This window comes from Equus przewalskii, chromosome 17 (genome assembly GCF_037783145.1).
Source record: "Equus przewalskii isolate Varuska chromosome 17, EquPr2, whole genome shotgun sequence".
Taxonomy (NCBI): Eukaryota; Metazoa; Chordata; class Mammalia; order Perissodactyla; family Equidae; genus Equus; species Equus przewalskii.
Window position 1 is genome coordinate 3,120,824 of NC_091847.1, and position 21,238 is coordinate 3,142,061.

Consider the following 21,238-nt stretch of genomic DNA (forward strand, 5'->3'; position numbering starts at 1 on the left):
AGGGTAAAGATACGCTTCTCCTAGACTGGAGACATGACCCAGTGTGGTCTGTGACTCCCAGACGGTGCTTCACACTTATCTCTTGGCTTCCCATTGTCTCTGTCACACAGCCTTGGGGAACATGGAACATGGGGAACAGCTGATGCTGAGGGGCATGGCCACAAGCCAGGACAGGAATGAGATAGTGGTCAAGAGGGTGGAGGCATAACTTTTAGTGCTCTGAATGCTGTTGCTAAATGTCCTTAGAACTCTCTGTGTTTTAAAGAAAGACCCAGAAGTGTTCCTCTGTCATCAGGTTTGTAGCAGGAGTTAACAGTCTCGGATATAAAATAGTCACATGTGAAATCAATGTTTCATTTCAGGCCGAGGGGGCCCAGGACCTTCCCAGAGAGTGCCAAAATCTGGGCGTTCCAGCTCCTTGGATGGAGATCACCATGACGGATACCACAGAGATGAACCTTTTGGGGGCCCTCCAGGCAGTGGTACACCTTCTAGAGGGGGCCGCAGTGGCAGTAACTGGGGTAGAGGGAGTAACATGAACTCTGGGCCGCCACGGCGAGGAGCTTCAAGGGGTGGTGGAAGGGGTCGGTAGAAGTTGGGGCTGAGTACCCCTAGGCTTCTCTGGACAGTATTTAAGAACTTCTTGTGGACTTACCAAGAGAAACAAAAGGAAGCCTTGCACCATGTAGCCATGAACTCTTTTCTGGGGCAGCTGAATCCCAGGAGCCCCTAAGGAGGTCTTCAAGACGAAGAGACTGCTGCTGGCTACCCAGAGTAGCTGGCCTCGTTTTGTTCTGTCCACCCTCACTGCCCTAACTTCCCACATTGTTTTGTGAAGATAAAAGCTGGAATTTTCTTTTTTTAAGTGTCAAAAGACACGGAGCACCTCCACAAATTTCAGTTCATGTCCAATTGGAAATTTGTTTCTATATGTACAGTTTGTCAGAGAAAAGACATTAAGTTGTTTTTGTATGAATACAGAATGTGATTTACGCAAGAATTAACAGAAAACTAGTTGTGAAGTGCTTGCCTTAAGGAAACCCTTAGTTTCCATTGCACCCAGTCTGCTGCGGGGTCTACAATTAGTGCTTTTATCTGTGAGCATACTTCATGGGAACCTCTAAGTCATCTAAATTAACCTCATCTGTGAACACTGGGTTTTTAAACAAATTTTCATCTAGCCATTCTGTCACAGTTATTTTTACAATAGAGTGAGAAATACTTTAAAACTCTAACATAGGTGATTCAAAGACTTAGTTAGACATGCTCTGGCAGATGGAAAATTAAACTCAGGAACAACTTAAATCTTCTGGCTGTCCAAGTAGGGGTTCTTTGGGTGCATCTCCTAGTAGTCACACCTTGGACTTGAATTGCCTTGTTTCTGATGAAAGGAACTTGACGTAAGAAATTAACTACCACATACCCTTTTGATTACTGCAAATCATTGCACAAATTATTCAAGTTGAAAAAGAATGGACTGAAATATCTTCTAAAACAGTTTTGCAAAGCTTAAGTAATTTTTTCCTCTTCCATACTAGCTATGTGGAAATACCTGTGTTTAAGGCAGAGGATAGTTGTAACTTATAGTAAGCCAGGAAGTTCTTATCCACAACAAACTCCTTTAGTTTTAAATAAAGGTAGTATTTGTCCCAGTTTGGATCGGAAGACAAAAGTTCAGTTTGAGATACCCCTTGGTACTTTGTATACTGACCCTTACTTTTTGTTTTTATAAAGAAAGCTTTTATTATTCCATGGACAGTCCTATGCTGACCGTAACATCTCATTACATCGCCAGCTTGTTTGGCCCTGGAGACAAGTTTACTTGGCAAATTTAGCGGAAGCCTCAGTAGTTGCTTAGAAAAGGGATACTGACATAGTTGGACAGTATGTAAAAAATTCTTAACTAGTTCTTTATTAATGTCAAAAATGGTAAAGCTGAGTTATTTCTGCAGAGTGAGACAATGTTGACGGCACACACTGCTTCTTAGGGTATTAGAACCTAGAGACTACAAGTGAATAATTTTCACTTTACTTTGAAATTAAAAGCATCTTATTTATCAGCACCTCACTGTAAACACACAATTAGATGGCTCAAGATTGCTTTAGGTTTTTGGATGTTATTTACCATCCACTCGTATAGCTTAAAAAGTTGTAATCAAACTCTGAGAAGCTAAAGAGATCCAGAGACCAAACCCATATTGAGATTAGGCTCCTTTTTCTGAGATTTACGTAGTAAGAACTTTATCATCTTAATACGTTAGGCTTTAACTTTTAAAAAAACAGTACACCTCAGTAAGCAGATAATCAGATTACATTTGGAGAAGGAATTCATTTAGAGAAAACTGAAATCTCTACATTATACATTACTTAAGATATATATATATATTTTTTAAAACATCAGTGTCAAAATATACAAGATATTGCACTTCAAATTTTATAAAAGCTAGATTTTCAGTGTTTGAATTCTTGACAAAATGTTGGGGAAAATTCTTTTTAAGTATAATAGCATCAACATAAAAATACGCTAAACATTGTAAAATCTTCAGCTGTGCAAATTGTAGAGAAATTTAGAACTAGAACAGAGATTTAACTGGGGGATAGAGCAGTCAATAACTCAAGTTTTCCAGTTGAGAAGATCAACGAGTCCCGGCAAACAGCGCGTGCCCGTACACCCGCTGGGCGCTGCTCTTGAGGTAGGTAACCCTGTGCACTGACAGCACAGGCAGTCGTCTGCGAGAACACTGGGCTGAGGGTGAAGCAGCCTGGGGGCCACAGTGTGGATGTCGGTCACTGGATGTCACTTCTTGGGGCACGGCTTCGGACACTGATCGGGACCCAGGCATGAGGAACGTAAGTTTTGAGTTTGGACAAAGAGGTAATGCTCCAGTGCTGCCTGACACATCCGTTTAAGGCAACACTGGAATCCGGCCCCAGAAAATGACGATTATTTTCAAGTTGTGCAATCCAGTGCACAGAAAAGTAGTTCTCAACCTCAGGGGAACACAGTATCATCTAATAAAGTCCTGATGCCTGGCTCCCACCCCAGGGATTCTGATGGAACAGACTGAGGTTTGGCTCTTCGAGTAATTCTGATGTGAACTGAGAACCACCGGCATAGAATGTTAAAGTTCTAAACACATTTTACTTATTAATATATAGCTACTGACAAAATATATAGTTTTCTGGACTCATCGGAATATTGAGCCCATACTTTCTGGCAATAAATTAAGGTATCCAATAAGGTCTTAGACAAAAGTGCTGAACCCTAAAACGGAGATTTGCAATTACATATGAAAAGCATCTTACGTTGCATTAGGATCAGTACAAAGTATGGACTATGGTTTAAAAAGCAGATCATAAAATTAGGAATGGTAACTGGGCCCTGCAGAGATCCATGGTTCCCCCCAAATATGGGAACTTGGACGTAGAGCTGTCCTCCATCTCCCAGGCGCCCCCAGCCCGGCTCCCCGCGCGGGACCTCTCGAAGGGTCTGCACGCACCTTGCTGCACACCGTACTTCCCAGGGCGCAGCTGCTCCCTTTTGGTCCGTCGCTTTCATCGTCTAATACAAAGCCAATTGTGTTTTAATTTTATAAGGCACCAATTTACAATTTCTCTAAAACAAGAAAAAACGAGGCGAACCATCTTAACTAAAGTACTTAAAAAAAATCCGGCAGCTAAGTTTAGTCTTTAGTCTGATACCCTTGGCGATCCACTCACATTGAAGAATGAGGGAAAATACTTTCCAAGAGACGAAGCAAACAGCAGCTTACTGTAGCTAAACTGCTACACTCAGCCACAGCAGTTCCCGGTGAGGAGTCGGGGAGAGGCACAGGGCGACCAGTTAAAGCTGCAGAGCCGCTGTTTCCGCTGAGCTCCGTCCGAGCGCGCGGCGAACGCAGCAGCAGCTCGTCGTCCGCGTCTCGGCACGTCCAGCCAACCCCCGGCGCCGCCTCAGGCCGCGCCACTGCAGGGCTCCCCGACAGCCGCTCCAGACCGACGGCCTGCGCACCCGCGCGCGCACAGCTCGCTCCGGCTCCGCTTCCTCGCCCGGGGGTCGGCACCGCATCCTCGCCCGATGGCCGGCTCCGCGTTCTCTCCCCGGGCCGGTTCCGCGTCCTCGCCCGACGGCCGGCTCCGCGTCCTTGCCTGGAGGCCGTCCCCGGGCCTCTCACACGGGCAGCGCCTTGGCGAGGCGGGCGCCCGAGCCCAGCCGCCCGAGGGCGAGACGCAGCGCGGAGCCCGTGCCCCAGGGCAGCAGGCCGAGGAGCAGCGCCAGCAGGGCGGCCACCTGCGCGCAGGCGCCCAGCGCCGTGAGCACCGTGCTGCGCAGGCCCAGCGCCGCGTACAGCGTGCCGCCCAGCGCGGCCGCGTAGAGCAGCGCGGGCCGCGACGGCGCCTCCTCGCCGCGCAGCAGGCGTCCGCACGCCGCGCCGCCCCGCAGGAGCGCGCCGCCCGCCAGCGCCAGCGCCGAGCCCAGCGACCAGAGCAGCGCGAACTTGCGCGCCCGCAGCAGGAGCGCGGGCGCGTACAGTGCGGCCAGGCCGAAGCAGAGCGCGGCCAGCAGCAGGCACACGCCGCTCGCCGCCAGCCGCTGCGCGCGCGTCACGCTCGGCAGGCACGCCGGGCCCGCCGCCGCCGATGGCTCCGCGGGGCTCCGCGCCCACGTCCAGCGCAGGCCCGCGCGGCCCAGCCATGCCCCCGCCGGCCCGCTCCCCGCCGCGGGCTCCCCGGCCTGCTCCGCGGCGAGCAGCGGCTCCGCGGCTGCCGGCCCGCCTGCTTTCCCCTGTGCCAGGTACTCCTGCAGCTGGCGGTGCAGGTACGCCATCTTGGACGGGGCGGCCGCGGGGGGGGGGGGGGCCCGCGCGCTGCCCCCGCTTCCGGTTCCGCTGGGCCCAGGGGGGCGGGAGGGGCGGGGCCGCCCGCTGCGCCGGCCTCCTCGCGCGGAGCTGAGTCTCGCGGGGACTGGGCGCTGGTCCGGCCCGGGTTGGTCCCGGCGCGGCGGCCGGCTGTGAAATGGTGCCGGAGGGAGCCTCGTGGCGATGGCGCTCCTGCGTCTGACCTCACGGCTGCTGCCACCCTGGCCGTGGCCATGCGCTCTGGTTCTGTAGGATGTTGGGGAACCTGGGTAAAGGGTACACGGGGTCTCCCTGTTGTTTCTCCAACCTGTGGGCTGATGTCACTATCGTTATCTCAGTAAACTTACGTTAGAAAGGTTCAGACCTGCAGGACCTAGGGGCTGCTTTGGGAAGGCGGGGACTTGATAAGGAGGAGGTGAGCCCCTCCCTCCGACTCCCCTCGCCTCTGTTCCCGGTTTCGGCAGAGGCCTGGCACGGTGGTGGCACCCCGGCGTGTGTCTTGGTTCCGCTCTGCGTGCTCCTGGCGCCTCGGACGCGGCGTCCGATGGCGCTGGTCCGCTCGCCCACGTCCCACGTCCCAGTCAACTCCCATCTGTTTGGAGGCCGCGTCCCGGGGCCCTGCTCTTTCTCAGAGCCGCGTTGAGGTCCTTCGGCCCGTGTCTACACCCGCCAGGCCCCCGCTCCCTCTGGTTTCTGCCTGGCTGTTCCCACTCTCTGGCATTCAGAGCAAGCTTGCGCTTCCTGCCGCTTGCTCTCCAGCGTGGGTGCGTTTTTTCTAAGTTCTCACCTTCCGCAGTTGTGAACGTTCACCTGTTTAAGGCTGTGCCAGCCGCTCGAGAACAGGGTCCCTTTCATCTCTCTTCTCCTAGGACCTGAAAGGCTGCTGCAAAGGCCTAACAAATGGGTGTTGCCCAGATGGACACAGCTGCCAATTTCGGTGCAGTAGAGGTGTCTGAACGGCTTTGTAGCTGCTTCCTGAAGCCGTTGATTGGAAACGTATTTTGCTAGACTTGTAAGTACCTGCTGTGAACGTGAATATGATAGGGAAGTCCTCGTGTAACGTAACATACAGTACAGACAGGTTACGCGGCAGTCCGCTCTGGTGCAGGGCTTCGCTCATTTGCCCCAGGAAAAATTCCTTCCCAACTCTGCACGGGGGATGGCAGGCCGCGCTGGCCTCTGCAGGCCTAGTTGCTCGTAGTCCTCTGTTCCCTGGCTTTGGAGGCGCTGCAGGGGAGGGGGGGAAGCCAGAATATTCGCCCTGTTTCTGCTTTTGGCCGCACTACAGCTTCCCTCTCCTTGGCACTGACTTCCCCTGGGTAGCCCCAGCCCCTGGGCTAGTAACACTCCTTTGTCCTTTACCCTAGGAAGACGCAGGTGTTAAGGGCTTTCTGCTGTTATCTCTGTTTGGCCTCTCAGACTTTCTGTTAGGTGTGTAACCAATTTCCCCTATTAAATTCCCTGCAATGCTTTCTGTTTTCTTAGTTGGATCCTGACAGATACTACTCTTTCAAAATACGTTCCAGTTTGTCATCTCACTTGGTAATATTAGTGACCATCGTGATCACTTACCATGGGCAAAACTGTTAGGACAGCTACTAACGAAAAGCCAGAAAGTAGCAAATGTTGGCCAGGATGTGGAGAAATTGGAACCCTTGTGCACTGTTGGTGGCAGTATAAGATGCGACAGCTGCTATGGGAAACAGTGTTGTGGTTCCTCAAAAAATTAAAAATAGAAATACCATATGACCCAGTAATTCCACTTCTGACCATATCCCCAAAAGAACTGAAAGCAAGGTCTTGAGATGTTTGTACGCCCATGTTCATAGCAGTGTCATTAACGATAGCCAAGAGGCAGAAGCAACCCAAGTGCCCATGCATGGATGGATGGAGAAGCAAAAGACGGTGTATACATACAATGCGATATTATTCAGTTAAAAAGGAAAGAAATGCTGACATACAACGTGGGTGAACCCTGAGGACATTATGCTAAGTGAAATAAGCCAGACACAAAAAGGCAAATACTGTGTGATTCCACTTATGTGACATGGAGAAGTCAAAATCAGAGACAGGAAGTAGGGTGCTGGTACATAAATGATGTTACCTCATCTTTTATGCAGCTGTGAGATGGAAAAGACAGGGGTTGTTCTGCTTACTTTACAGATGAGGGAAACTGAAATACTGCGAAGTTAAATAACCTCACCAGTGTCACCCCAAAAATGGCTAGGGCAGGGCTAGAGGTGGTGAGCTTTGGTTTTTAACCCTATGAGCCTCCCCTTATATAAAGAGGCCTTCCCTGGGAATGGTGTTGTGCAGGCCAGGAGTCTGCTCAGGTTTGGTTCCAGCACTCATAGAAGGACATCATAAAATACCCCTCTGACCCCGCCCACCACCAGCTACTGCAGGGAAATTCCGGGTGCAGACCCCATGGTAGACGCCCCTCCACTGGGTATCTAATAGGTACCTTGAAAATGACGTGGAAAATAAAAATTTTTTTTTCAATTTAATTTTTATTGAGTTAATGATAGGTTACAATCTTGTGAAATTTCAGTTGTACGTTATTGTTTGTCAGTCGTGTTGTAGGTGCACCCCTTCACCCTTTGTGCCCACCCCCCACCCCACCTTTCCCCTGGTAGCCACTAATCTGTTCTCTTTGTCCACATGTTTAAATTCCTCATATGAATGGAGTCATACAGAGTTCGTCTTTCTCTATCTGGCTTATTTCACTTAACAAAATTCCTTCAAGGTCCATCCCTGTTGTTGCAAATGGGACGATTTTGTTCTTTTTTTCTGGCTGAGTAGTATTCCATTGTATATATACACCACATCTTCTTTATCCAATCATCTGTTGATGGGCGTTTAGGTTGCTTCCACGTCTTGGCTATTGTGAAAAATGTTGCAGTGAACATTGGGGTGCATAGGACTTTTGGAATTGCTGACTTCAAGCTCTTTGGATAGATACCCAGTAGTGGGATAGCTGGATCCTATGGTAGTTCTATTTTAAATTTTTTTTTTTTTTTGGGGGAAAAACTGTATTTAATTCTACTGTTTTATCTGTTTTTGCAGCCTGCTTTTTGTCCTTTATCCAAATGGTAGACATTGTCCCAGATGTGTGTTGCTGGTAATTATCACTTTCCCGACAGCCTTAATATCCTGGGCTCCGTCCCTGGCTCCACCATCCATCAGTCCCTTGACCGTCTCCTGCTGCTGGAGATGTAGGTTGTTTCTCAGTATTTTTCTTCTAGATGCTCATTGCGGGATCAGTTTCACGCAGATAGTTGTTTGTTTTCTTCTTTTTTTTTTTTTATTGAGTTATTGATAGGTTACAATCTTGTGAAATTTCAGTTGTACATTAATGTTTGTCAGTCATGTTGTAGGTGCACCACTTCACCCTTTGTGCCCACCCCCCACCCCACCTTTCCCCTGGTATCCACTAAACTGTTCTTGGTCCATAATTTTAAATTCCTCATATGAGTGGAGTCATACACAGATTATCCTTCTCTCGCTGGCTTATTTCACTTAACATAATTCTCTCAAGGTCCATCCATGTTATTGCACATGGAATGATTTTGTTCTGTTTTGCAGCTGAGTAGTATTCCATTGTATATATGTACCACATCTTCTTTATCCATTCGTCTGTTGCTGGACACTTAGGTTGCTTCCACGTCTTGGCTATTGTAAACAGTGCTGCAATAAACATTGGGGTGCACAGGACTTTTGGGATTGCTGACTTCAAGCTCTTTGGATAAATACCCAGTAATGGGATGGCTGGATCGTATGGTAGTTCTGTTTTTAACTTTTTGAGGAATCTCCGTACTGTTTTCCATAGTGACTGCACCAGTTTGCATTCCCACCAGCAGTGTATGAGGGTTCCTTTTTCTCCACAACCTCTCCAACACTTGTCACTATTAGTTTTGGTTATTTTTGTCATTCTAACGGGTGTAAGGTGATATCTTAGTGTAATTTTGATTTGCATTTCCCTGATGATCAGTGATGATGAACATCTTTTCATGTGCCTATTGGCCATCTGTATATCTTCTTTGGAGAAATGTCTGTGTCTCCTGCCCATTTTTTGATCGGGTTGTTTGATTTTTTTGTTGCTGAGTTGTGTGAGTTCTTTATATATTATGGATATTAACCCTTTGTCGATGTATGACTTGCAAATATTTTTTCCCAGTTAGTGGGTTTTTTGTTTCAATCCTGTTTTCCTTTGCCTTGAAGAAGCTCTTTAGTCTGATGAAGTCCCATTTGTTTATTCTTTCTATTGTTTCCCTTGTCTGAGAAGACATGGTGTTCAAAAAGATCTTTTAATACTGATGTCAAAGAGTGTACTGCCTACATTTTCCTCTAGAAGGCTTCTGGTTTCATGTCTTACCTTTAGGTCTTTGATCCATTTTGAGTTTATTTTGGTGAATGGTGAAAAAGAATGGTCAGTTTTCATTTTTTTTTTAAATTGGCACCTGAGCTAACACCTGTTGCCAATCTTTTTTTTTTTTCCCCTGCTTTATCTCCCCAAATCCCCCCTGGTACATAGTTGTATATCTTAGTTGCAGGTCCTTCTAGTTGTGGCATATGGGATACCGCCTCAACGTGGCCTGACGAGTGGTGCCATGTCCGCACCCAGGATCCAAACCAGTGAAACCCTGGGCTGCCGCAGCTGAGTGTGCGAACTTAACCACTCGGCCACGGGGCCGGCCCAAGAATGGTCAATTTTCATTCTTTTAGATATGGCTTTCCAGTTTTCCCAGCACCATTTGTTGAGAAGACTTTCTTTTCTCCATTGTATGCCCTCAGCTCCTTTGTCGAAGATTAGCTGTCCATAGATGTGTGGTTTTATTTCTGGGCTTTCAATTCTGTTCCATTGATCTGTGCATCTGTTTTTGTACCAGTACCATGCTGTTTTGATTACTGTAGCTTTGTGGTATGTTTTGAAGTCAGGGATTGTGATGCCTCCAGCTGTGTTCTTTTTTCTCAGGATTGCTTTAGCAATTCGGGGTCTTTTGTTGCCCCATGTGGATTTTAGGATTCTTTGTTCTGTTTCTGTAAAGAATGTCATTGGGATTCTGATTGGGATGGTATTGAATCTGTAGATTGCTTTAGGTGGTATGGACATTTTAACTATGTTTATTCTTCCAATCCACGTGCGTGGGATGTCTTTCCATCTCTTGATGTCGTCAACCGTTTCTTTCAGAAAAGCCTTGTAGTTTTCGTTGTATAGGTCTTTCACTTCCTTAGTTAAATTCACCCCGAGGTATTTTATTCTTTTTGTTGTGATTGTGAATGGTACTGTGTTCTTGAGTTTTTTCTGTTAGTTTGGTAAAATGAAAATTTTGATTCCCAATTTCCTCTCACCCCCAAAGCTGTAACTGCTCCCCTCTTCCGTCCTCATCTCAGTGAGTCACACTCTGTCAGCAAGTCCTGCCCGCTCTACCTGGAAATCCGTCCAGTATCGGACTGTTTCCCTCTCCCCCGCTGCTAACGCCTCACCGCAGCCTGGCCCATGCCCACCTGGACTCTGTCACAGTGCCTGGTGTCCTTATGTCACCTACGTGGCCCCCTGGTACCCCTTTACCTCCTCTCCCTCCCTCATTCCGGTCTAGACGTGGCTGGCTCTGAGTTATTTCTGGAGATGTCGAACTTGTTCCCACCTCAGTGCCTTTGCCCTTGTTCTCAGCCTAGAACATTCCTCCTCATCGCCCACCCCTCAGTATCTTTAGAGCTCATACTTTCTGTTCAGTCTCTGTTTGAATGTCCGTCTTCACTGTGTCCTTCTCTGACCACCCTAAAATAGCATCTCCTGTCGCTCTGTGCCCGTTTACACTTACAAACAAAATTAAATGTAGTCCATTTATTTCCTCGGTAGTATAATGCATTTCAGGATAATCAAATATGCATGTCCTGCACCGTCGTTCTGAACATAGACCTGCAGTGAATGGTATTGTGAGATACAAAGGAGCAAGAGGCTCAAACGAAGGCAGAGATCCCTAGAGTCTGCGCTTACTTTGTGTTTAAGCTCAGTCCTTCTTCTGAAGGCCTGCTCTGTGCTCTCTGTGGCAGCAGATGGCCTGGCTTCTCCCCGGGAAGGCATGGCGGCCGGCAGCCTGGAGCTTTTGCCGGAACCAGGCCACAAGCCCTGGGAAGGGACCCACTGTCCAGTGTGAGTCAGGTGCCAGTCACGTGCCCCGAAGGTGGGGTGCTGGAGGACCCGCAGCATTGGAGACGGGGGCGTCCAGGGATCTCTTTGATGCCTGTGTCTTCCCTTCCCACGATAGTCAGATCTTAGCACATTGGGCAGATTCCAGCTCCTACCTCCACAAGGGGAGAGGGGCTGGAGCAAGCCTTTTAATTATTGAAGACTTTCACCTTTCATCTAAGGAAGCAGTACCCTACTCACCAAATCCTCTCCCCATCCTCTGGGAGACTTGATTTTTTCCCCAGAGCCAGTCAGTCCCAGGTGTGATCCGTGCTGCTGTTGAGAGGATTTCGGAGTGTGTCTCCCTCCCTTCCCTGTCTGCTGTGCTGTCCCTGCTCGGCCGCGTCCTCTGCACCTCCCCGGCTGCCACTAAATCTCAGTAAGAAATCGGTGGCAACTGAGCCACAACTCCCTCCCTCCCATGCCAGCTTCATCTTACAGAACCTCTACTCCAGGTATTCTGCTTGGTGCAGCCAAGAAGTGAGGGCCACTGCCATGCAGACTCTGCCTGTAGGACAGAAGCTCTAATCCAGCTGAGCAGGCTAAGAATACTGGGACTTCTAGGTTGCTTATAGGGGGAGGTTCCGCACCAGGATAGGCAAGCCAGTAAGATCAGGAGCTACTCTCCTCCCAGTGCCCACTTTTAAAGAAGAAGCGTCACTCTGGGGTAAGTGGGTTGCTATCCCCAAACCTAGGTCCTGTGCAGCAGTGCAGAGACTCTGTCCAGGGGAGAACCAGGCCACAAGGACTCAGAGCACCAGGCTCGGTCTGAGGGGGACTGACTTTATTTGGAACAGAAAGTGGAAGATTTCACGTTGGGTGTTGGTAAAAACAATGGAGATTTTGGTTAAGAGCAATTAAGAGAGCACTCGTAACTCCAGTACTGGTAGCAACAAGCCAAATGGCAGAGAAACCAGAAGTTTAATAGAACCTGGGAAAGAGAAACCCTCCTGAGATTGCTGTCAACCCCGAGAAAGTCTGTGTATATAAGCATGAGGCTTCACCCACTCAGGAGCAAGTACAGCAGGTGTGAGGCAGGCTTGGAAGCACTCCCTAGGCTACACAAAGACCCATCAACACAAGCAGAAGCCCCACTGGAATAAGGGCCTTCAGCACAACCTTTGACCAAACACTGGCTGAACAATAAGCTACTCTGATGAAGGGATAATGCCTTGGAAGCCACGCTTTAACATAAAACCACACACATTGCTGGGAGTCTGGAAGACTGTGCCCGTGGCTGAACATTCTTAGGAGTGATAAGAGGGGTGGAAGTCCAAGCTACTTGTGTCTGGCTGAACATAGGCCAAAAAAAAAAGTAAACTCCTTGAACTGCGATAGCATCCAAGCCACACATACATCCAATCGTGAAGGGTAAAAAAAAATCTTAACTGTCCAAAGAGGTTTAAGTACAACCTTTGACTGATAAGTGGCTTATGTTGACCCTGAGGTGACCCTTAGGTAGCCAGGCTAAAAGATAAGAGCAAGACAAAATCTGAGTAGGGGCATCAGAAGCTGCACACTGCAGAGGAAATAGACGTCACAGTTAGTTCAGCAAGTCACTAAACAAATGACCACGCAGGCAGCAACAGCATTAACCTCTGGGGGTGAGGGAATTAGTATCCAGAGTGGCTATAGTATAGTATCTAAAACTTCCAGTTTTCAACAAAAACTTGAGACACAAGAAGAAACAGGAAAGTGTAACTGCTTTTGAAGGGGCCCAGATGTTGGACTTAGTAGACAAATACTTAAAGCAGCCAGTATAAATATTCTCAAAAAACTAAAGGAAACCATGCTTAAAGAATTAAAGGAAGGCTTGATGACAATATCTCATCAGACAGAAGATTAACGAGGAGCTGGAAATTATAAAAAATGACCAAATAAAAATTCTGGAGATGAACAGTACAATGACCAAAATGAAAAATTCAGTGGGGGTTTCAACAGTAGATTTGAGTTGGCAGAAGAAAGAATTAGTGATCTTGAAGACAGATCAATGGAGATCATGCAATCAGAAAAAGGAAGGGGGAAGAAAAAGAAAAATGATCAGAGCTTCAGAGACATGCGAGCCACCGTAAAGTGCACCAAAATAGGCATAATGGAGAGAAGAGAGAGAAAGGGGCATAAAATTTATTTATTAGAAGGAGTCATGGTTGAAAATTTCCCAAATTTGATGAAAAACAATCTGTACATCCAAGAAGAATGAACTCCAAGTAGGATAAACACAAAGAGATCCACACAGTATATCATAGTCACAATGTTGAAAGCCAAAGTTATCTCTTTATAGAGTAAATATTAAAAGCAGCAAGAGGAGAACAACTTATCGTGTATAAGGGAGGTACATTGAGGCACACAGCTGATGTCTCATCAGAAACAGTGGAGGCCACAAGATGGTGGTCTGATGTAGTCAAAGTGCTTAAAGCAGAAAGCTGTCAACCAAGAGTTCTGTGTCCAGCAAAACTGTCTTTCAAAAAATAAAAACACCTTTCAAGATAAGGGGAATGGAGAGAATTTATTGCCCGCAGGCCTGACCTACAAGAAATACTGAAGGAAATTCTTTAGACCTAAAGCAGATGACACCACATAGTAATTCAAATCCACACAAAAAATAGTGTTGGTGAAGGTGGATAATTACAAAGACAGGATAATTGCATGTTTCTTCTCCTTTCTTCTCTTAACTGATTTAAAAAGTAATTTCCTAAGACGTATGTATATAGTTGTACTGTTAGGCTTTTCACATATAGAAACTTAACGTGTCAACATTTTGTCAAAATGTTATTTGACAAGAAGAGCACAAAGGAAGTAGGTGGGAAGAAAGCCATTTTGGAGTAAAGTAATGACACCAGATGGTAACTCAAATCCATGAGAAGAAATAGAAATAAGAAGGTTAATATAGCAAATTCTATAAACATATAGTTGTTCCAGTTTCTTCTCACAGATTCTTTAAAAGACATAAGATTATGTAAACTATTGATCATAACAATGTATTGTTTATAATATATATGGATGTAATAATATGTGTAACAGTAACAACACAGAAAAGAGAGGAGACATCTATAGAACCCTTCACCAAACAGCAGCAGAGTATACATTCTCACGGGCACGTGAAATGCTCTCCAGGACACATCATATGCTGCGCCATTAGGACAAACCTCGATAAACCTAAGATGATTGATATCATACAAAGTAAGTTCTCTGACCACAATGGAATGAAATTAGAAATCAGTAACAGAAGGAAGTTTGGGAAATTTACAAATACCTGGAAGTTAAGTAACACTTTCCTAAAGAACACATGGGTCAAAGAATAAATCATAAAGGAAATTAGAAAATATATGGAGATGAATGAAAATGAAGACAAACCTACAAAAACTTATGGGATGCAAGAAAAGCAGTGCTTAGAGGAAAATTTATACGTGTGAAAATCTACATTATAAAAAGAAGATCTCCAGTCAATAACCTAACTTTTCACCTGAAGACGTTAGACACAGATGAGCAAACTAAACCGAAAGCAAGCAGAAGGAAGGAAACAAGGTAGATTAGAGTGGAAATAAATGAAATAGAGAATAGGGGGAAAAAAACCAATGAAACCAGAAGTGGGCTCTTTGAAAAGATCAACAAAACTGACAAACCTTTAGCTAAACTGATCAACACAAAAAGAGAACACTCAAATGACTAAAATCAGAAATGAAAGAAAGGACATAACTTTCAGTCTTACAGAAATAAAAAGGATTATAAGAATTCTATGAATAGTTCTATACCAGCAAATTAGGTAATCTAAGTGAAATGGACAAATTCATAGAAACACACAAACTACGAACACTGACTCAAGAAATAATAGAAAACTTAAATAGACCTATGACAAATAAAAAAATTGAATTAGCAATTTAAAAACTACCAACAAAGGAAAACCCAGGACTACAGGCTTGACTGGGGAATTCTACTAAATGTTTAAAAAAGAATTAATACCAATCTTTCACAGATTCTTCCAAAAATTCTTCCCTTGCCCAGTCAGCTGGGAATACTTTCCAGCTCATACTATGAGACCAAGTACTTGATATCAAAACCAGTGAAAGACCTCACAAAAAAGAAAACTACAGACCAACATCACTTAAGGATATACACAAAAATCCTCAGCTAATTACTGGCAAACAAAATCCAGCAATAGATATAAAGGATTATACACTATGACCAAGTGGGATTTATCCCAGAAATACAAGGTTGGAATAATATATGAACATCAAACAGTGTAATACACCACATTAGCAGAATAAATGACAAAAGTGACATGATCCTTTCAATTAATATAGGAAAAGCATTTGACAAAATGCAACACCTTTTCATGATAAAACGTACCAGCCACCAAGAGTGGAAGGGAAATTGCTCAGCATGATAAAGGGGGTCTGTGAAAAACCCACAGCTAATACATTTAATAGTAAATGTATGCTTTCAGCCTAGGATCAGGAGCAAGACTTTTTTTTTTTTTTTTTTTTACTGTTATAACATTGGTTTATAACATTATATAGGTTTCGAGTGTACATCAGTATATTTCGATTTCTGTGTAGATTACATCATGTTCAGCACCCAAAGACTAATTACAACTCAGCACCACACACACGTGCCTCATCACCCCTTTCACCCTCCTCCCTCCCCCCTCCCCTCTGGTAGCCACCAATCCCATCTCTGTTTCTGTGTGTTTGTTTGTTGTTGTTTTTGTCTTCTATTTATGAGTGAGATCATACAGTATTTGACTTTCTCCCTCTGACTTACTTCAGTTGGCACAATACCCTCAAGGTCCATCCATGTTGTCACAAATGTCCGGATTTCATCACTTCTTATGTCTGAGTAGTATTCCATTGTGTATATGTACCACATCTTCTTTATCCATTCGTCCCTTGATGGGCACCTAGGTTGCTTCCAAGTCTTGCTATTGTGAATAATGCTGCACTGAACATAGGGGTGCATGGATGTTTACACATTCGTGTTTTCATGTTCTTTGGATAAATACCTAGCAGCAGAATAGCTGGATCATATGGTAGTTGTGTTCTTTTCTTTGAGGAATCTCCATACTGTTTTCCATAGTAGCTGCACCAGTTTGCACTCTCATCAGCACTGTATGAGGGTTCCTTTCTCTCTACATCCTCTCCAACACTTATTTCCTTTCTTGTTAATTATAACCATTCTGATGGGAGTGAGGTGATATCTCATTGTAGTGTTTTTTGGTTTTTTGAGGAAGATTAGTCCAGAGCTAACATCTGTGCCCATCTTCCTCTATTTTATATGTGGCACACCTGCCACAGCATGGCTTGACAAGTGATGTGAAAGTCTGCCCGTGGGATCCAAACCGGCACACCCCCAGCTGCTGAAGCAGAGTGTGTGAATTTAACTGCTGCACCACCGGGGTGGCCCCTCATAGTAGTTCTGATTTGCATTTCCCTGATAATTAGTGATGTTGAACATCTTTCATGTGCCTGTTGGCTGTCTGTAATGTTGTCTTTGGAGAAATGTCTGTTCAGATCTGTTGCCCATTTTTTAATTGGGTTGTTAGTTTTTTTGTTGTTGTTGAGATGTATGAGTTCTTTATATATTTTGGATGTTAATCATTATCTGATGTACAGTTTGCAGATATCTTCTCCCAATTGTTAAGTTGTCTTTTTGTGTTGGTGGTTTCCTTGCTGACCGGAGGCTTTTTCTAGTCCCATTTATTAATTTTTTTCTGTTGTTTCCCTTCCCCAGTCAGACATGGTACTTGAAAATATGCTGCTAAGACTGATATCAAAGCGCGTACTGCCTAAGTTTTCCTCTAGGAGTTTCATGGTTTCAGGTCTTACATTCAAGTTTTTAATCCATTTTGAGTTGATTTTTGTGCATGGTGTAAGATAATGGTCTACTTTCATTCTTTTGCATGTGGCTGTCCAGTTTTCCCAACACCATTTATTGAAGAGACTCTCCTTTCTCCATCATATGCTTTTGGCTCCCTTGTTGAAAATTAAGCGTCCATAAATGTGTGGGTTTATTTCTGGGCTCTCAGTTCTGTTCCCTTGATCTGTGTGTCTGTTTTATGCCAGTACCAGGCTGTTTTGGTTACTATAGCTTTGTAGTATATTTTGGAATCAGGGATTGTGAGGCCTCCAGCTTTGTTTTTTCTTCTCAGGGTTGCTTTAGCTATTCAGGGTCTTTTTTTGTTCCATGTAAGTTTTAAGATTCTTTGTTCTATTTCTTTCTTGACTGCTCTGGCTAGGATTTCCAACACTATGTTAAATAAGAGTGGTGACAGTGGGCATCCTTGTCTGGTTCCTGTTCTTAGAGGGACAGCTCGCAGTTTTTCTCCATTAAGAATATTAGCTGTGGGTTTGTCATATATAGCCTTTGTTATGTTGAAATACTTTCCTTCTATACCCATTTTCTTCAGAAATTTTGTCATAAATGGATGCTCCGTCTTGTCACATGCTTTCTCTGCATCTATTGAGATGATCATGTGATTTTTATTCTTCATTTTGTTAGTGTGGTGTTTCAAGCTGATTGATTTGTGGATGTTGAACCATCCCTGCATCCCTGGAATGAATCCCACCTGATGATGGTGTGGGCTCTTTTTAATGTATTGTTGTGTTCGATTTGCTAGTATTTTGTTGAGGATTTTTACATCAGTGTTCATCAGTGATATTGACCTCTAATTTTCTTTTTTTGTGTTGTCTTGTCTGGTTTGGTATCAGGGTAATGTTGGCTTCCTAGAATGAATGGGAAGGCTCCCCTCCTCTTCAGTTTTTTCTGAGAGTTTGAGAGGGATAGGTATTAAGTCTTCTTTGGTAGAATTCACCAGGGAAGCCATCTGTTCCTAGACCTTTATTGTTTGGGAGGTTTTTGATTACTGTTTTGATCTCCTTACTGGTGATTGATCTATTCAAATACTCTCTTCTTGATTCAGCTTTGGAAGCTTGTATGATTCTAAGAATTTATCCATTTTTTCTAGATTATCCAATTTGTTGCTGTACAACTTTTTGTAGTATTCTCTTATAATCTTTATATTTCTGAGGTGTCTGTTGTAATTTCTCCTCTTTTGTTTCTGCTCGTATTTATTTGAGCCTTCTCTGTTTTTTTCTTGGTGAGTCTAGCTAAAGGTTTATGAGTTTTGTTTATCTTTTCAAGGAAACATCTCTTAGTGTCATTGATTTTTTTCTGTTGTTTTTTAAGTCTCTATTTTATTTATTTCTGTGCTGATTTTTATTATTTCCTTCCTTCTACTGAGTTTGGGCTTTGTTCTTCTTTTTCCAGTTCCTTTAGGTATGCTGTTAGATTGTTTGAGATTTTTCTTGTTTGTTGGGGTAGGCCTGAATTGCTATAATCTTGCCTCATAGAATCACTGTTGCTGTATCCCATAAATTTTGGCATGTCTTCAGGTATTATTTGATTTCTCCTTTGATTTCTTCATTGAACCAATTGTTGTTCTGAAGCATTTTGTTTAATCTCCACATATTTGTGGCTTTTCTGACATTCTTCCTGTATTGATTTCTAGTTTCATACCTTTGTGGTCAGAAAAGATGCTTGGTATTATTTCAGTCTTCCTAATTTATTGAGACTTGTTTTGTGCCCTAATATGTGATTAATCCTGGAGAGTGTTCTATGTGCATTTGAAAAGAATGTGTATCCTGTAGTTCTTGGATGGAATGTTCTATATATATGTACTACGTCCATCTGGTCTAATGTGTTGTTTAAGGCCAATGTTTCTTTTTGATCTTCTCTTTGGGTGATCTATCCTTTGGTGTAAGTGGAATGTTAAAGTGTCCTACTATTATCGTGTTTCTGTCTATTTTTCCTTTTATGTCTGTTAATAATTGCTTTATTTAGGTGCTCCTATGTTGGGTGCATAGATATTTACAAGTGAGGAAGAAGACTTCTATTCAACAGTGTACTGGATGTTCTAGCCAGAGAAAATAGGCAAGAAAAATAAATAAAAGGCATCAAGATTGGAAGAGAAGAAGTGAAAACCATCTCTATTTTCAGATGATATCTGGTATATAGAAAAGCTTAAGAAATTCCCTATGAAACTATTATAATTAATAAATACTTCAGCAGGATTTTAGGATGCGAGATTAATATGCAAAATTTAATTGTGTTTCTATACACTAGCAATGAAAAATCTGAAAAGGAAATTAACAGGTCCATTTACAGTTGTGCCAAAGAGAATAAAATACTTAGGAATAAGCTATTTAGATCAGTGTAAGACTTGTATGCATAAAACAAACGTTCAGTGAAATTAAAGAAATCTAAATAAATGGAAGGACAACCCACGTTAATGAGAAAACTCCTTTATAGTCATACCTAGCCCTCCGTCCCAACTATTCCCAACCCCTGGCAACCACCTACTTGTTTTCTTTCTCTATAATTTTGTTATTTTAAAGGTGTTGTGTGAATGAGTCATACAGTATGTAATGTTTTAAGACTGACTTTTCTCACTGAGTATAATGCCCTTGAGATATGTCCAAATTGTGTGTATCAATAGACCATTCCTTTTTATCCTGCCTCCCTATATAGACCTTGGATAATTTTTAGAATTTCGTTTTGATTTATCTGTAATGTTTTTTGGTGTACCTCTTTATATAGATTTTTTTTTCTTGCTGAAGAATATCCGTGCCAGTCTTCTTCTGTTTTTAGTGTGTGAGCCACCAGCACAGTGTGGCCACTAACTGGTGTAGTTCTGCACCCGTGAACCGAACCTGGGCTGCTAAAGCATAGTGTGCTACACGTAACTACTAGGCCAGCTGGGGCTGGCTTTGCATAGATTTTTTAGTGGTTGCTCTAAGAAGTCATATATCAGTAACTTACAGTCTACTAGTGTTGACGTTTTTTTTTTTTAAAGATTTTATTTTTTTCCTTTTTTTCCCCAAAATCCCTTGGTACATAATTGTATGTTCTTCGTTGTGGGTCCTTCTAGTTGTGGCATGTGGGACGCTGCATCAGCGTGGTTTGATGAGCAGTGCCATGTCCACGACCAGGATTCGAACCAATGAAACACTGGGCCGCCTGCAGCGGAGCGCGCGAACTTAACCACTCGGCCACGGGGCGGGGCTCTAGTGTCGACACTTTACTATTTTGTGATAGTGTTACAGGTCCCTGACGTTGTCTTCATTTTTTTTCAGTCTACCCTTCTGTGTTCAGTTTGGGTAGTTTTTATTCTTCTCTCCTGGCATTTCCCCATCTGGATGGTGGAAATAGGTGTTCATCTTGGCCCTCTGTGAGTGCCAGGCCTGGCTCCCCCGAATTCTTCTGGGAGCTTCTTCCGTGGCCCGGAGCAGTTTCCTCAGGTGCATATGCTTATCCTGCTCAGCTGAATGCTTGAGGGGCTCTGCAGAGGCTTTTGGAGCCCTCTCTGCAGCCTTCTCTCCAGTATCCAGTGCTGTGAAGTCTCTCCAGACTCAGCCTCCTGTCTGTAACTAAGGGCGTCTGCTCAGCTTCACCTGGATTCCTCTGGGCGAAGGCCTGCAAATGCTCTCTAGGTGCTAAACTGGGGCAGCAGTGGGGTCCACATGTTCATGTCTCTGATGGATCACTGTCTTTTGTTGCGTGATGTTCAGTATCTTTTTTTTTCTTTTTTTTTGCAGGGAAGGATTTGCCCTGAGCTAACATCTGTTGTCAATCTTCCTCTGTTTTTTGTCTCTCCCCCCAAAGCCCCAGTGCATGGTCGTGTATCCTAGTTGTAAATCCTTCTAGTTCAGCATGGCCACTGACAGACGAGTCGTGTGGTTCCGTGACTGGGAAGCGAACCTGGGCTGCCGCAGCGGTGAGACCGCTGAACTGGAACCACTAGGCCATCAGGGCTGGTTTGTGACGTTCAGGATCTTGAAAGCAATTGTGTCACATACTTGGTCTTGTTCCTGCTACTTCATCTTGGCTGGGACCAGACATCTCAGTAATTATTTTTTGCTTTGGAAAATAGAGTTAGTTTGCATAAAGATATACCATTATGTTAATATGTAATAATTTTCTTACTGATTTTAAAATAAATTAATAACTAATTTAAGAAAATGTTTCATTTTAATTTCCAATATGGTAAATATTTATAGATGTAGTCCACATAAATAAAAGCTCTTTGGGATCCTCAGTACTTTCTAAGAGTGAGTGTAAAACAAAGACCGACACGTCTGAGCACCACGTCCATAAGCTGAGTTTATGCGACCCCCACACATCCTGTTGAGGT

The 21,238-nt window shown here is 44.2% G+C and overlaps 3 protein-coding genes across 13 annotated transcripts in view; 2 read left to right on the forward strand and 1 right to left on the reverse strand.

The window, feature by feature from the left end:
- Positions 1–1,011, forward strand: part of WDR33 (WD repeat domain 33) — a 96,795-nt gene extending 95,784 nt beyond the window's left edge. For all 8 annotated transcript variants that reach the window (XR_011528317.1, XR_011528319.1, XR_011528318.1 and 5 more), the window contains one exon: positions 363–1,011. Coding sequence is in view for 5 of the 8 variants with exons in the window: in XM_070579476.1 (XP_070435577.1) it covers positions 363–592 (230 nt within the window). In the remaining 3 variants the exon portion in view is untranslated. The remainder of the gene's footprint in view (positions 1–362) is intronic.
- An 878-nt stretch (positions 1,012–1,889) lies between these two features.
- SFT2D3 (SFT2 domain containing 3) lies at positions 1,890–4,848 on the reverse strand. Its single transcript, XM_070579556.1, has one exon. It carries the CDS (start codon positions 4,826–4,828, stop codon positions 4,172–4,174), a length of 657 nt encoding a protein of 218 aa, XP_070435657.1. The 5' UTR covers positions 4,829–4,848; the 3' UTR covers positions 1,890–4,171.
- LIMS2 (LIM zinc finger domain containing 2) overlaps positions 4,662–21,238 on the forward strand; it is a 58,452-nt gene continuing 41,875 nt past the window's right edge. For 2 of the 4 annotated variants that reach the window (XM_070579528.1, XM_070579531.1), the window contains exon 1: positions 4,662–4,795. The gene's annotated coding sequence lies outside the window, so the exon portion shown is untranslated. Of the gene's footprint in view, positions 4,796–5,728; positions 5,872–21,238 lie in introns of those variants that run through there. The other 2 variants (XM_070579529.1, XM_070579535.1) reach the window with 1 other exon arrangement.